Below are 14,655 nucleotides of genomic sequence, written 5' to 3'. Positions count from 1 at the left end.
AAGAAATGTCACAAGACAATGTACATGTAGTTTCATGCTGCTTTGTCAATTGAAGAACATTGATGTCCTAGAATTCTTACCTCAGTATAAATAAGCATCTGTGTAGACTGCTTTGACTGTCTCCATTGACATTTCCGTCTGTTTGTGAGGGCATGAAACTCAATTTTACTCCCTTCTCATTTGCATAAAAAAAATTACTTGGCAGGTTTGAAACAAGAGCTGATGTATTTGGAAGGTAATGGAATAAAACATCATCTAATGCTTTAACTGTCAAGTTTTATTTATTTTTTTTTTGGGGGGGGGGGGGGGACTCCTAACGCAAGTCACGCACTAAACAAAAGCATTCACACAAGTAAAGATAGACCGTTGATTTTTTTTTTATTGATAATTAAACATTTCAAAAGAACACGGGACAAAATGTCATTTAAAAGAAAGGAAAACCTCATACAGGTTGAGAGTGGCATTGAAAATTGTCGCGGTGACGATTGAGAGGGGGACTTGAGGGCGAGTGGAGCTTTGAACCAGCAACCGATCCTGCGCCAGCTTGGTGTCGGCCTCTCTATTGGGTGGGGGGGGGCTATCGGTGTGACCTTCAAAACAAGGCACTTAACCCTAATGTGGCCACAGTGGAGTGGGGGAAAGAAAAAAAAAAAAAGGCAAACCTAACGAGGTGACCTCAGCTATCGATGCGCCTGCTTCAACACCATCTTCGAAGATCATACATGTATGGTCTTCAGGGGAGGAAATGTATGAGGATGAGTTTGGCAGAAGTGGACAGGGGCAAAAAAACAAAACAGAACATCCAAAAGGGTGAAACTGAGGTGAGGAATTTCCTGAAAACAGATCCGGACGTCGATGTGTGTGCGTCAGAATGTCTGCAAAACCGTGTGACGCGTGTTTTTTCGGGGCGGCCGGGGCAGGAGTGTGTGGTCTGAGTGTTTACCTTAGTGGGGAGGGGCCACCCCCCATCGTCCACAGCGGTTTTCGGGGGGGCCTAACGCTGCCGTTTTCCCCCATCCCGCGCTACAGCGGCGCGTGGCGTACGTCCAGGGCAAGGGCTCAGAGTTTGGCTCCCTCCCACTCTAGCTGCAATAATCAGCAAGAGGAAGAAGGTGGCTGGAGCAGCAGCAACAACATGGCATGCAACTAACAACATGGAGAAGCTGGAATATTGTGGCATGTGTGCGCGTGAGTGAGACTAGCGCTCGAGTAGTGAGCGACGATTTGAGCTAAAGATGTGGATTGGGATTATTCATATGTGGAATCCAAATATAGATGTTTGTGTGCTTTCCCAGGGGACTAAAAAGCCATATAGATTCTTGTATGGTTCTGCTCAGATTCAAAAGGGAAAAAATTTAAAGAGTCCTCACTCATCTGACTTCATATCAACAAGTAAATCTCAATTCAAACAAAATCATTCCCAAATTTGGGAAACCCTGCACTAATTTAATCTGTGGAACACCGTAAAGCGCCTAAAAATCTTCACCTGCTTCTATACAAACTTGTTGTACAACTCAGCATCCATCCCCCTCCCATCTCTCCAATTTCGCAGGTGCTCAAAGTATTAAAAGAAGGCTAGAAGTATTTACATGCTCCTCAAACAAAACCGATGTCAGGTATTAAAAGTAGCGTTGAAGTGTTACTGGAGAATGTCGGAACACAATTGGGTAAAATTGAGCTTTGGCTTATTGAATTGTCTACATACAAAAAAAAAAAAAAAATCTACGTAACTACAGCCTGAGAAAATATCCAAAATATGGTTTAATATTGACTCAAGAAGAAACAAACGATTTTGACCCTCAACACTGGAACTAGGCAACATAATAGTGAGGCTGGAAAGCTTTGAACGAGTTGACTGAGCTCCAAGGCTACCGTTACAATGCTGGAGTTACTCCTGATAAAAACATCTTGAAAACTGGCCGGTTTCCTGGCTTCAAAGACAGACAGAATCCGTGCCTCACATTTGCGGTCAAGCTTACATAACTGCCAAGACAAAACCCTGATTCAACAGTGTCTCTTCAAAAACTCGAGGGTGTCGTTTTTTTTTTTTAAAGTTTGGATGGCATTCATTGTTAGGTGGAATTCCAGCCAGATAGGGACGTGGTTAGCCAAAATGCTTCACTCAAATAACAACCTTGCTGCCTGCGTTACTTCTCCCTTAAGCTGCCCCTTAGCCAAGTATTCATGTTCACACACACACACACACCGATCTACAGTATGGAAGGTGTGTGTGTGTGCATGTGTGTGTGTGTGTGTGGGGGTGGGTGGGTGTGTTGGAGGAAGGGGGGCGGGACTATCGATACGGGGGTTCTGGCGTGTTGTAAGGGTAATCATTGCGCTGGGGCGTGGGTTGCCCGTGTGCGGCTGTCTGCTCATACGGTGAGGATGCGGAGTAGCTTCCCGCTGCTGCGTAAGCTCCGGATGTATCGTACGCTCCCGCCGCCCCGTAGCCTCCCGATGCATCGTAGGCGGCCGAGGCGTCGTAGCTGCCGGAGTAGCTCTGCGACGTGTTGTAATTGGAGGGGGGTTCGTAGGTGCCCGGGGGTCCATAGTCTTGGGTGGCCGAGTAAGCCGGCGCCGTCGTGTACGTGCCGGGAGGCGGCGGGACCGAGTCGGTGGAATCTGCGGAGGCCGGTGGAGGAGGGGGCGGAGGAGGATTGGTGTAGGCGTACTGGAGGTACTGGTACTGTTGCTGGTACTGCTGCTGGTACTGTTGGTACTGATGCATCTGCTGGTAATATTCTGAGTAGGACCTGCAGTTACAATTCAAGATGGATGCATCACAAAGAAGCAAGAAACACTGGCTGTAAGAGCTGATGATCCCTGCAAAGCTTTTTTGGTGATTCAATTATTTGATTAATGGCTGAAGCCACACAGGAAACACAGAATGCAGATTGGTTGGATGGTTGTTCACCTCGCGACAGGATCGGCCCCTTCGGCAGGTCCAGTGGCGGGGTCTTCAGCGACCCCGGGCGGCGTCGGCAGGAGAGCTCGGCGTTTGGTGCGATTTTGAGCAAAGGAACCGGGAGATGGGTCCGGAAGCAAAGGCGTCCGGTTCCCTCTGATCGGGCTGCGGTCCCGCTCTGTTTCTGGACTGCCCGTGGTTGTTGTCGTTGTTGTATTGGTAGGTGCTGTTGTTGTTGTTTTTCTCCCTGCCTGCTGCTCGGCCAGAACCTGAACCAAAGGGGGGGGGGTGGAAAAAGCACACACTTAAACCCCCCCAAAAACATGCACGATGTGATTATCTGTAGTTACTAAATCTAAAGACCTTCTGTCCCTCCTGGAAAAACTTGGCTCTTGCAGCCTCAAAAAGTGTTGTTGGGTCCGGCCCGCTTTGAACCTCGTAGTCCTCTGCGGCGGTGGGAACAGGAATGTGATTGGCCATGTCCTGGTATACCTGGTCAGCGACAGATCCGTACACCTGACTAGCGAGAGCACCGTATATGACACCGTCTGCGCCTTTAGAACTTGTAATGCCTTTCAGGGCAGCATAGGTGGGATCGAAGGATGTGGTGTTGTAAAACGAGTTATGGACGCTTTGTTGAACCTGCAGAGAGAGAAAATGGGAAAATGCAAAGTATGTGTTAAGGGATGCTCACAAAGCATGTCACACTCAACACGATATCAGCCACAATTAACATTTCAAATCATACTGTTGACTTTTAGAAATTGTGAATGATTTTTTTTTTTTTTTTTTTAAATAAAGCATTTCATCCCTAATATTCACATACTTGTATTGGAAGTCCGGCAGCGGCTGCTGCAGCTGCCGCGAGCACAGCAGCGTGACTCTGGTGATGCTCCATGGAGCCTGCTGGCCGAGGAAGGAGACCCTCTCTACCACCTGCAAGCAAGAAAGGAGCGGTTAGCATGTTGACGTCATGTTAAACCTTTTAAAAAAAAAAAAAAAAGAAAAGAAAAACATACCGACTGAGTTCCCAGACGACATAAGCTGGTTGACTAAAGGTTGAGCTTTGGAGAGCTCTACAGCCAGCTGACGGCCCTTGAAAATGGTCCCATTGAGCGCGTCGATGGCTGCCATGGCCTCCTCTTTCCTTTCCATATGTACAAATGCATAGCCCACATTTGAACATAATCGGGCTGTTGAGGACAGAGAATGTTGTTGAGTTATCAGAAGAAAACAGATCGTGATGATTCCACTGCATGTCTGAAGCATAGTCACACGTTTTTTTCATGATTTCCTTCCATAGCAATTGTGTTACTTGAACCAAGCAGTGTACAACCCACCTTAACGTTTACCCAAACATAAAAAAAGCACATACTATTGCCTACACTTAATACTGACACGAGTGAGGTGTATTTATTTGCATTGGAGTGATTGAGAATGTCACCTTTGACTTTGTCACAATCTAAAACTCTCCCGAATGTTGAGAAGAGGCCGTGCAGGTCATCGGCAGAGCATGTGGCGCTCAAGTTTCCCACAAACACTTTGGTGGAGTTGGGGGGACGTGCGCGTGACTCCTCCACCACAAGGGGCCTGCCTCGGTACTCCTTGCCATCAAGATACCGTATGGCCCTGTTGGGGGGAGGGGGTATTAAAGAACCAGTATTTGAGGGAATATTCCACTGTGATCATACCTGTCCGCAGCACCTTCTCCCTTCAGGGTAACAAAGGCATACTGTCTGAGCAAGGAGCAGGTGTTGATTTCCCCGTAAGGAGCAAAGAGTTTATTGATCTCATCTTGAGTCGCATCTAGAGGAAGGTTTCCCACAAACAACTTGACGTTGTCGCCACTCATCTCTGTAACAAGCAGGCATCTGCAAGAAAAAGTGATGTAGGTGTCAGCATTGTTGGAATTCTGAATTAATCAACTCAAGGGTGCCCGTTATGTTGATCACATTGGTGATGTCAGTAAAGCCAGGTCAACCAATCCAACATCTTTTCTGAGAGACAAGTCAGCACGTGTGTTCGACAGTGCCAGCAACTACAAATTTCAAATTAGCTACCAAGTTGCCCAAATTTATAAACTTATAAAAGGGGGCAAAATGAGTGGATGCGCTCGACCCAGGAAGAGGCAGAAAACCTACCATATCAATACAGAATGAGTAGTAACAATATTGGTTTGACTTATGTGCAATCAAACTTAAGCACAATGTCTTATGATAATACTTAATATATTTTATAAATTTAGCGCTACAAGAGTTGCCCATGATGGCCGTACTTGGAGACCTCTGTACAGGTAAATATTTAACCTGGCACTTAGCAACAACAAAAAAAAGTTTGAGATCCACTTCATTTGACTACAGCTAATGACTGTTTCATTTGCCTATTACAACTATGACGTCTATCACTTTCACTGCCACGTGAAATTATTTCAAAAGGTAAGCCAAGGTTCTATCGGAGCGAATTGACTTGGCTAACAGGTACATTAGCTGAGCAAATAAACCTGCTAGCTGCTTCACGTCATTGAAAAAAACGTGGACCAAATATACCGTTAACTAGGTGCACACACTAATAAACCCTAGTTGTGTCAAACTGGGAAACTAAACATTAGAATATCACGAAGGAAGTAAGGCCAGTGACGCGTCGGCTGGAAACGACATCTTGTAGAATGTGGCTGATGCTACTAGCTAAGCTAGCGTAGTTCTGCTCGCGATATAACGACGTCAGAGAGGACTACGTGAAGCCTCTTTCGCGTGTTTACCCTAACCGGAATCACAGAAGTGATATAACAACTCGGTTTCCACGAGCAAACTCCGCGGTGCCACTATTTCAAACGAAAAAGGCGGGGAAGAACAACGATTTGAGCTTAGCATTTAGCTGAAGAACTCCTTACCCAACGCGGTTCCCGGAGCTGTATTTCAAATAGCATATCCGGCTCGATATTCTTTAGATCAACAGGGGGCGCACTTTCCCCTCAATACAGGATCCCAGTGACGTATTTATCAATTATACAAATGAATTTAAAATAACATTTAAAATAAAATATATATGTAATACAAATAATAATACTATATGTCATTAGTTGACAAAACAAGTTTTAAAAAACCACGTTTAACGCCATTTTTTTTTATCTTGGAAACGGAGTGCTTTGACGTCACAACCAGAGTACGAAAACATGTTTTAAGATACATTATCTCTATCTTTATCTCAAACCGTAGCGTACGTTAATGCATTTCATTTCAACACTATTAATTATTTTATGTTATTCCACTCAACGAATATTTCCAGGTGTTGCCAGGTGAGATGGGAGGAGCTACCGAATAAGAAGGAAATGAAGAAGAAAAGGAAGAGAAGTAGGAGGAGGAAAAGTAGAAGACAAACTCTGGACTTTGGAGCACTCGTTATGGCAGGCCAAAGTGTTATTTTCCCTGGACGTTTATAAATATGCATGTCATAACAACAATAATAGGAGCATGTGTCATCCAAAGCAAATAAAACGTGTGGAAACGAGCAGCCAGGTAAAAACATTCCTGTTGTCGGTAAGTTTGAAGGGTACCTTAGATGAAGATGGTGAAATATGGATCGGCTACTGTACATACTTCACTCATGTTACATAATGTAGTGCTGTTGCGAATTCCATGTGCCTGTGGGAGGTTACAATTTACTTTCCGCATTTATTTTCACAGCTCCTCATGAGCTCCGTCTGCACTTGAACCAAGTCTGAACTTGCTGACAAGGTCCAGGATTTATCACGCAGGTGTGTGCAGTGCTTCCTGTTGTAAAATCCACTGTTGTCACAATGGTATGCATTTATTCAAAACTGACACCCACATTCCATTTTTTTGTAGATGGCGCAGCAAGAGGAGCCTCTGTATGATTTTCCAGAGCCTACCCAGGGGTCAGAGCGCAAGTTCACGGGCCACCAGCGAGGAGGCGGGTCTCTGAAGAATGTCAGCGTCTTGGACCGACTCTTGTTGACGGTGCCCGTCTGGATGCAGTTGTCAATCAACCCCGCCACCGCCCTGCACATTCTGCAGAGGGAACCTCCTGGGGTCAGACACTTGGAAAAAACAGCTGCTTGCTTCTTTTTCTACACCGGATAGTCCAATCGTGCATTGTCTTGCAGACGTTCCTGGTGCGAAGGTCTCGCACGTCTCAGAGGAATGTGTTGTGCGTGCGTCTGGTGGATGACAGCGTGCCATCCTTTGTGCAACAGTTTGGAATCAGGGAGGAACATTCAAGTAAGTTGTTCCAATTAAGAATGATATCAGATGCTGGTTGACTTCCAAGCTGTTGTTTGGGAAGTGTTCCGGGTCTATGATTATTGTTGGGGTCCATTTTGTCAGAATGTAATTATTTTAGGGGGCTTTCCACCATGTTGAGATGTTGACCACAGTTTACTTGTCAATCTCAGCTCTGTCTCTGGAAACATCAGCGATCAGCTTTCCAGACCTTCCGAGACTGGTTTCATTCTATTGTGTCAGCAGGTAAAGATCATTTTACATTCTGCTATGGTTCGCTTGGTCATATGGCCAACATAATATACGAGTGTATTTTTTTTTAAAAGAATTAATAGGAACTTATGATACTTTTGTACCAGAGATGTATTACCCTTTCCTCTGGAGCTTCCTGAAGCCATCGCTAAAGCAACTTCCCACAAAGAGCTGGAGTCCATCTCTCACATGGGAATAGGTTGGTTTCACAAAAATATATATTTTTCACCTCAATACCGGTTTCGCCAATCGACAGGAAATTAAAGGGAGCATGCTCTATATTGAATAGGCGGCCATTTTGTTTGGAAGCAGCTTAATTCGATGATAAAGCGGCCTGGAAATATATATATTTTTAATTCTTGCTGCAGCATGAAAGGTTGTGGACTGATTTCTAATTTCTGTAAATAAAGCACCAACAATTTCTTCACTAGAATTCTGGAGCTCTCACCTCAATGTGCGGGGGCCGCGGGAGCCCCCGAAGACCCAGACGAGCAAAGGGAAGACTCCAGACTCTTCTGTCTCAGCCCAACCTGACGCTCCTGCACAACCAGTCTCTTCAGCTCCGCCTGCTCCCACCACACAACCCGACAACCAGACGACTATCGCCGAATGTGACCAAAAATCGGATCCGAATTCAGTCCTGTTCCGCGAATTTTGTCCTATTGAGACACGCAGCCCCAGGGAACTGGACTGTGGCTCGGGCCTTGGCGCGCTGTGCTTCATCAATCCTCTTTTCCTTCAGTCTGACAGCATGTTATCAAAGCGGCGCTTGATGAAACGCAGCTTCAAGGTGCGGGTGTCCACCGAGACATCCACCCTGATGTTGCCCCCGCTCGCTCCGCCGCCCCCGCCCCCACTTATGCCCAAGACCAGAAGAAAATGTAAAGCCCGAACCTTGACAACACCTGCAAGCCAGGACTGCCAATCACCACAAGCAGTGGAGGAACAAGTAGAGGCCAAGCTCCCGACATTGGAGGAGCATCCTTCCGATGACCCCGACTACATGCAGCCATCCTCAGCAATCACATCCTCCGTGTCTCCCTCACTCTCTCCCTATCCAGCTGAATCCGTACCGCCACTTCCTCCCAAACTGTCTTCCGCCCCACGCACTTGTCCAACCACCTCAACGCAATATCAATTCCCATCTGTTTCGCCCAGGGCTCCACTCACTGCTTCCCCCTATCAGTCCCCAGCTTCCTCTCCCAAGGTGCCCTTCTCTCTGTCACCTTTTTTCTCACCTTCCTTGTCTCATCTGGTAAATGCCAGTAAAACATCAGCGATGGAATCCAGGGTGGAGCAGGAAGATGAGGATGACTGTGTGGAAGAATTAAACAAAGAAATGGAATTTGCCTCTTTGGATGACACCGATAGCTGCAGTTCCTTCAGTAGCCTTGAGGGGGCGGTAGATATGCCAACACCAGGCAATGATGGAGTCCAGCAAACAGCATCTTAAAAAAATTGCTTAAAATAATGTACAGTTTGGTTATATGAGTGAAGTGAATAACATTCTGTAAACTGTTTCTATTAAAACGATTTTGGGTGCACTAGTGTACACCTTACAGATCTGAGGTCCTAGATTTGAGTATTGTATGGACAAAAAAAAAAAGCCATACTATTTCATTGTGTACAGTCTATAACGAATTGTTTCGAAAGGATTACACGTTCAGTAAGTTTTATCAAATGTTTTATTTTTGCAGATCATATTTTCTGAAAAAATGCATTTCATTGTTTTGACATTTGTCCAAAATTAACAAGCTATGGCAGTATTTTAATAGTCTAAACATGGAAAATTAAAGCTAGGTCAACATGTTTTGGACTGTCATTATTTCAAGTTTTGTTGTATGCCAGTAAGTACATACAGGATGTGTCAGCAATTTGAAAACTCAGGACCAATGCTGAGGTTCAGTTTACAGTAGCTCTGTTCTAATTTTGTGACTCTACGATTTGGTGAATGAAGACTTGAAGAAGCCCCAAAACTGAGAAACCTCATCCTCCATATCAACACCAACAGGAAGAATCCATTTTGCTCAATGCCAAGAGGTCAGCGTCAAGTTTGTCGTTGTCGTCAAAGCGCTCAATGAAGGATTGGATCAAGCCTGATGCACTGCCTTCAAACTGGACCAGCTCGACACTCTCCTCTGGAAAAGCACAAAGTACGAAAACCAAGTCAGTGTTTTTTGGCGCGGGGTGCAGAAAACAACCCTGTAAACTAAACAGCTGGGGTTTTCTTATATTCCCACAATGCGAGTGCGATGCTAATACATGGTCCTCTGCTGCGGGGTGAGAACATACCACTGATTCTGGTGTTGGCTTGGACAAACATCTTGCGATCCTCCTTCCGCAGCAACGCCGTTTCACGAAGGCGCAGGAAGTTGTGGGCGCCGCTCTCGCTCACGGTGGAGTAGCCCTCATAGAGGGCTCGCCCTTTGTCCACATCAGCTGTCGACTTGAAGACCTGCAAGATGGAGAATGCGGGATAAAAGCATGTTTAAAAATAATACATTATGGAAATAGTCATTCTTAATCGCTCTACTCAAGAGTAATGGAAGACTTTTCTGTTTCCATGTATGGACTTTGGAATAAATACCTGCAGTTTACAAAGGAACTTATGGATGGCGTCCTTGCCGACGGTGCGGATCTTGCTTCGGTCTAGTGTGATGCGAGCGTCTGGTTTGCCGTCGGCCCCGGTGACCTCCTTCAGGCCCACCAGACCCTTACCGGCCTCAAGCAACACGCGCAGGATCACAAAACGTGCCTGCATGTGAGCCTGGGACAAGAAAGCCACGTTTTGTATTTGATCCTGTCATCTTGGAGGACCGCAAGGTTCATTGATAGCTCACTTGTCTCCAGCTCTTGCTCTCAGGCGTGTAGAACTCCAGGCCCAGCAGTCCGCCTCGCACCATGCTCAGCCAGTTCACATAGACCACGTCGTCAGCGTCCTGGCCCTCATGCCCGAAAATACTGCAGCACAAAAATTGCAGTGGCTAACATTGAAAAGATTCCTTAAGCTTAGCAAAAAAAAAATAAAAATAGCAACAATCACATCACCCACCTAAGCACGTCCTTAATGAGCGACAGGTAGAGTCCCACACACTCTGCTCTGCATTCTTCATAAGAGGAGGCAAGGGTTGAGAATTTACTGTCCCATGTCTCGCTGTCCTGGTACCAACTAGAAACCTAAAAATACACGCACACATCATGAGGAACTGCAGCTCTGCACCTAAAGTAAACATTCAATTTATGTACAAATTGCAGAATGTATATCACACAAAGGCTGCTGCATTTCCATGAATATTTCAAATAACACAGATCTCCGATACATATTGGATTTTATCCACAAGTGGAAGACAGACTCACCGGTTTGCCCGTTTCTGGGTTGATCACTTTGTTTTGGTCAAAGTTGAACTTGCCCTTGTTGTCCTGTAGAGGAAGCCACACAACAACATTTCATAGCCAATTACAGCAAACAGGCCAATGTCATATTTTGTCACAAATCATTACTATTCATCTTGTTGACAGACCTGGACAAACAACTTGCCACTTCCGTGGCCCAACAATTCATGAAGGCCGACTTGCACCTCAAACGATGGACTCTTCCACTTGACAAACAAATCCTGGCACACACAAGGACACCCAAATTCAAAATTTGAAAGTGTGGATTGTGACCGAGTGGTCATCCTGGTTGCCTCACCTTGTCGTCTTCCTCCAAGAATGTTAATTTCTCTTTATCTGTAGAGTAAGCCACGGCCAGAACATTTCCAAGGGAAACGTTTTTAAAGCCCTCAGACTGCCTGATGTCATCATCTAGTTTGAGAAAAACATGCACGTATTTTTTTAGTGCAATAATGAACCCAGAAAAATCTTGACATGTTAGCAGACGTACAGTTGGGAATGTTGATGCCAGCTGGAATGCCGCTGCCAGCAAAGGTGAGGACGTCGAGGGAAGTGAAGTCCGGTTTGAGGAAAGTGTCTTTCTCAAATTCCTTCGGCCAGGGAAGCTCAGGGAGCAGCACTTCGGCCGAGCCTACGAGTTTGGCGAAGCGCTCGCTCATAGCCTTGTTCACGACCGCCACGAAACCTAAAGCAGACGCGGCGAGAAGCATGTTAAGAATGGCAGCAAAACAAAAATCCAGAAAGTTCACCGGCAAGCTACCTTCAAACTCTCCTCGTGAGCCAAAGGGGTCCCTGTAGCTTTCGATAAAGCCGATGTAGCTGAGAAGAGGGTGGGGGGGACGTCCAACAGATTATAAGCGGAACCTGAATGAGTCAGAAATGAATTCTACTCCATTACGTGGCCTCACCTCTCCACAATCGGTCCCTTGTCTTTAATCCAGTAGCGCGAGCCTTCCTTGTGGGCTTCCACCGAGCCCAAGGTGAAGCTCTGCCTGTACTGCTCGAGCATCTTCTTCTGGTTCTCGTTGGCGGCGTGGTCCTGGGTTTCAATTGAACCGGCAACCAATTTGAAATCAACCGCCGTTGTTTGAAAAACAAATCAATCCTCTCACTCACCTGAGCCTTCTGAAGATAATAACAGACCCTCTCCATAAGTGGGGCGTAGTCCCCCCTTTTCACTGAGAACTCTTTGCCCTCAAAGTCAAAGCACCCGCAGCAGGACTCACACTCTCCATCCACCGTGCAGTCTGTGCAGCAATCGTGTGCGTTAATGCCATCTCCTGCATATACCTTTTGAGTTATCCCGTTTCACGACTGACCTTTTTTCACAGCGGAGGCCAAGCGAACCTCGTAGCAGGTTTTCTCGCCATTTTGACTTTTGAACAGCCGGGTGTTGTAAGCAGACAGTTTCTGAAGAACACAAGTGAGAGGTAAGCATATCGGACAGAAAAGGAAATTAGCTTGGTTTGTACCAGAGATGGGAAAAGACCCACTTGTTTTATTTTTAATCTGGCCCCACAAGTGTTTCCATTATAAAGAGCACTGTAATATTTGTTGCATCAAAATCAATATCATGTGTGGAATTGTTTAATATACAGATTTGTATCCAATTAATTAATTGGGTAGGATACTACATTCAAAACAAATATTTGCTAGCTGCAGTGCAATTTAAATCCCAATGTGAGTCAGGCTTACCTTGGAGTCAAGGAACTTCTGGGCCAGCTCAGCATCTTCCAAACTGCAGTTCCCGGAGAAGTAGGTGGTAATTCCCTGAAGTGTGACAAGACATGAGCTGCAGTATGATCACCAACAACATTTTGCTCGGAGTCTGCGTTTGAAAGGCTATAAGTGCCCACCTTGTCGCCAAGGCCCAGTTGTTTCTGTTTGTCCTTCAGGGAGTAGATGAGACATGAGCAACTGTCCCACAGAGCACCAATCTCAGCAGGGTCATCACGAAAAGCCTTGCTGGCCCTCACTAGAGCGTCCATCTTTTCCTGATTGAAATTAAGATTTGGTAAAAAATAACATAAAATTAAATAAAAGCAGTGGCCAAGCATAACATGAAGGAGACATTTGTAGCAGCAGTTTTATGTGGCTCTATAACAGATCCAAAATATTTGTACCTTTGGCAAATTAGGGACAAACTTGGAATCTCCAAAAGACTTGTAGTTTCCCATGTTGGCGTAGAGACCTGCTGCATACACCAAGAAGGCCTGAAAACAAACAGGACACAAAAAGTGATACTTGATGCACAACAAATGTGTGAATAGAAACCATGGTAATAAAAAAATAAATACATAAAGAGGACATACTTGGTACTCCTCTGAGGTCAGTCCAGCCGCTGTTGCTACAGCTTGCAGCTGCGCAGGTGACTGCTTTCGGAAGATCCTCTGCAGAAGGACGAAGATGACAGGCGACTCCGGGGATGTTTGCAGGAGCACAGCAAGGCCTCCATACCTAAGACACAAGCATTGGTTGATTTATTTGACATTTAAATGAATTTGATTTATTGCACACCTTACCCACACCTAATCACAATTCCCCATCTGCCCCCATTAACCTCTCGCTGTTCTCATCAGGGCTTGGTCTCTAAGCCCCGCAACGACGCACGTAATCAATACATCAGCTGCTCCCCCCCGGCCCGAGAGGACGGCGAAGTCGTACCAAGAAGCGCGTGACAGGTAGTGGGCATACATCTTCTCTTGCGGGGAGAGCAAGCGAAAAGCCTCGGCACAGTCGAGAGCAGAGATGCCGATGTCATTTGGTAGGAAGTACTGAGAGTCCACCATCTTTGAGTGCGAGGGTATCACTGATAAGAAATAACTCAACTCTGGAAGGAAGTGGGGAAAAGAAACAGTGAGAACAGACATTTAGATAAAGTGGTTATTTTCTGTCATTTATACACAAATGCAATATGTTTCCATTGATTCTGATGCAATCCATGGTCTTTACAGACTAATTCATGAATGGTTAATAGTGTAGAAAACAATATAAATAGGAAGAAAAGACTAGAGGAAGAAGTCATTACTTCTTTCAGTTTCAATTTGACAGTGAGGGGGGAAAGTGGGAGTCGAAACTGAAAGGTACAAATTGACGCGTGTGCAAACTAATTCGGCCGCCATCCGCCGATCACGTTCCAAGTTATTCAATGGAAATTATTATTATTATTAAGTGTTATGCATTTGGTGTACAGTAATCGTATACTGGAAGAAGGTTTAATCGCCAGCTGCTAGAGCAAACATCGTAGAACTACTAGCATAATTAATTGCCGATTGCTTACGTGCTTTTACTTCGTAAAATGGAAGTACTACTTCAACGAACTGGAACTCAAGTCACAACCTGTATTTATGAACTTAATAAATGTTGAATCCTTTCTTGTGGAGAGTTAACAATGAATTATTGAAAGCAACAACGGGTTACCTTGTTTAACGTCGACAGCTCCGGCTCATGTCAGAGTGCAGTCTCACGCTGCACACTTCCTGGCTATTTCCTCAGCCCCGCCTCTTGACCTATCACAGCTTGTAGAATTATGACGACGAAAACACTGACCAATCACGTAATGGCACTACCGGTCTTTTATATTCGTCTCATAGCAAACATCGAGGAAGGCGATTACATAATATTATTTCCCCCAAATATACAAAAGACAAGATTATAAATATTATATATTCATGAAGTAGAAAACATGTTCAATCAATGATTTGACAGAGAGCATATTATCATGGCCTGCCTCTCTACCTATCAGATCTCCAACATTGTGATGGGCAGCAAATATGACCAATCACTGCGTGACAGGCCATTCAAATTAAAAGTCTTACTATACGAGGTCATTTTTAAAAGCCTCACTGGACGTATACTTTCTTTTAT

General features: G+C 45.2%; 3 protein-coding genes across 5 annotated transcripts; 1 reads left to right on the top strand and 2 right to left on the bottom strand.

Moving 5' to 3' along the window:
- Positions 1–370: 370 nt before the first annotated feature.
- On the bottom strand, positions 371–5,858 carry LOC119133479 (RNA-binding protein 4B-like). Of its 2 annotated transcripts, XM_037269363.1 has the most exons (9): positions 5,796–5,858; positions 4,597–4,776; positions 4,350–4,534; positions 3,925–4,098; positions 3,732–3,841; positions 3,269–3,547; positions 2,915–3,174; positions 2,379–2,753; positions 371–1,086 (listed from the first exon to the last, which is right to left on the bottom strand). In XM_037269363.1, the coding sequence occupies exons 2-9, from the start codon at positions 4,755–4,757 to the stop codon at positions 1,083–1,085; spliced, it is 1,548 nt and encodes a 515-aa protein (XP_037125258.1). In that variant the 5' UTR covers positions 4,758–4,776; positions 5,796–5,858; the 3' UTR covers positions 371–1,082. The 2 variants fall into 2 exon arrangements, with proteins under 2 accessions (XP_037125258.1, XP_037125257.1); XM_037269362.1 differs by lacking the exon at positions 371–1,086 and having other exon boundaries at positions 2,039–2,753.
- Positions 5,859–6,230: 372 nt separating this feature from the next.
- On the top strand, positions 6,231–9,001 carry LOC119133592 (ras and Rab interactor 1-like). Of its 2 annotated transcripts, none has more exons than XM_037269578.1 (7): positions 6,231–6,420; positions 6,589–6,659; positions 6,751–6,954; positions 7,029–7,143; positions 7,317–7,389; positions 7,503–7,594; positions 7,827–9,001. In XM_037269578.1, exons 3-7 carry the CDS (start codon positions 6,751–6,753, stop codon positions 8,846–8,848), a joined length of 1,506 nt encoding a protein of 501 aa, XP_037125473.1. In that variant the 5' UTR covers positions 6,231–6,420; positions 6,589–6,659; the 3' UTR covers positions 8,849–9,001. The 2 variants fall into 2 exon arrangements, with proteins under 2 accessions (XP_037125473.1, XP_037125474.1); XM_037269579.1 differs by having other exon boundaries at positions 6,231–6,441; positions 6,592–6,659.
- A 61-nt stretch (positions 9,002–9,062) lies between these two features.
- Positions 9,063–14,306, bottom strand: dpp3 (dipeptidyl-peptidase 3). The gene is made up of 19 exons (XM_037269576.1): positions 14,209–14,306; positions 13,453–13,618; positions 13,101–13,245; positions 12,912–13,001; positions 12,645–12,782; positions 12,484–12,558; positions 12,108–12,198; positions 11,905–12,035; positions 11,697–11,827; positions 11,549–11,607; positions 11,279–11,473; positions 11,087–11,199; positions 10,917–11,009; positions 10,753–10,815; positions 10,448–10,572; positions 10,236–10,356; positions 9,983–10,162; positions 9,688–9,850; positions 9,063–9,533 (listed from the first exon to the last, which is right to left on the bottom strand). The coding sequence occupies exons 2-19, from the start codon at positions 13,575–13,577 to the stop codon at positions 9,394–9,396; spliced, it is 2,178 nt and encodes a 725-aa protein (XP_037125471.1). The 5' UTR covers positions 13,578–13,618; positions 14,209–14,306; the 3' UTR covers positions 9,063–9,393.
- Positions 14,307–14,655: the final 349 nt, after the last annotated feature.

This window comes from Syngnathus acus, chromosome 14, assembly GCF_901709675.1.
Source record: "Syngnathus acus chromosome 14, fSynAcu1.2, whole genome shotgun sequence".
NCBI classification, from domain to species: Eukaryota; Metazoa; Chordata; class Actinopteri; order Syngnathiformes; family Syngnathidae; genus Syngnathus; species Syngnathus acus.
The sequence above is the reverse complement of the archived record's forward strand: the minus strand, read 5'-3'. Positions and strand labels throughout refer to the sequence as shown.

Excerpts from the sequence above, each read along its gene's own strand:
- LOC119133479 (XM_037269362.1), bottom strand. The coding sequence starts at position 4,757 with ATGAGTGGCGACAACGTCAAGTTGTTTGTGGGAAACCTTCCTCTAGAT. Across the intron at positions 4,535-4,596 it reads GGAGAAGGTGCTGCGGACAG|GGCCATACGGTATCTTGATG; the intron begins GTATGATCACAG and ends TCCCCCCAACAG. Across the intron at positions 3,842-3,924 it reads GTCGTCTGGGAACTCAGTCG|GTGGTAGAGAGGGTCTCCTT; the intron begins GTATGTTTTTCT and ends TCTTGCTTGCAG.
- LOC119133592 (XM_037269578.1), top strand. The coding sequence starts at position 6,751 with ATGGCGCAGCAAGAGGAGCCTCTGTATGATTTTCCAGAGCCTACCCAG. Across the intron at positions 6,955-7,028 it reads TGCAGAGGGAACCTCCTGGG|ACGTTCCTGGTGCGAAGGTC; the intron begins GTCAGACACTTG and ends ATTGTCTTGCAG. Across the intron at positions 7,595-7,826 it reads CATCTCTCACATGGGAATAG|AATTCTGGAGCTCTCACCTC; the intron begins GTTGGTTTCACA and ends TTTCTTCACTAG.
- dpp3 (XM_037269576.1), bottom strand. The coding sequence starts at position 13,577 with ATGGTGGACTCTCAGTACTTCCTACCAAATGACATCGGCATCTCTGCT. Across the intron at positions 12,199-12,483 it reads AGAAGTTCCTTGACTCCAAG|AAACTGTCTGCTTACAACAC; the intron begins GTAAGCCTGACT and ends TGTGTTCTTCAG. Across the intron at positions 11,200-11,278 it reads TGGCATCAACATTCCCAACT|ATGATGACATCAGGCAGTCT; the intron begins GTACGTCTGCTA and ends TTCTCAAACTAG.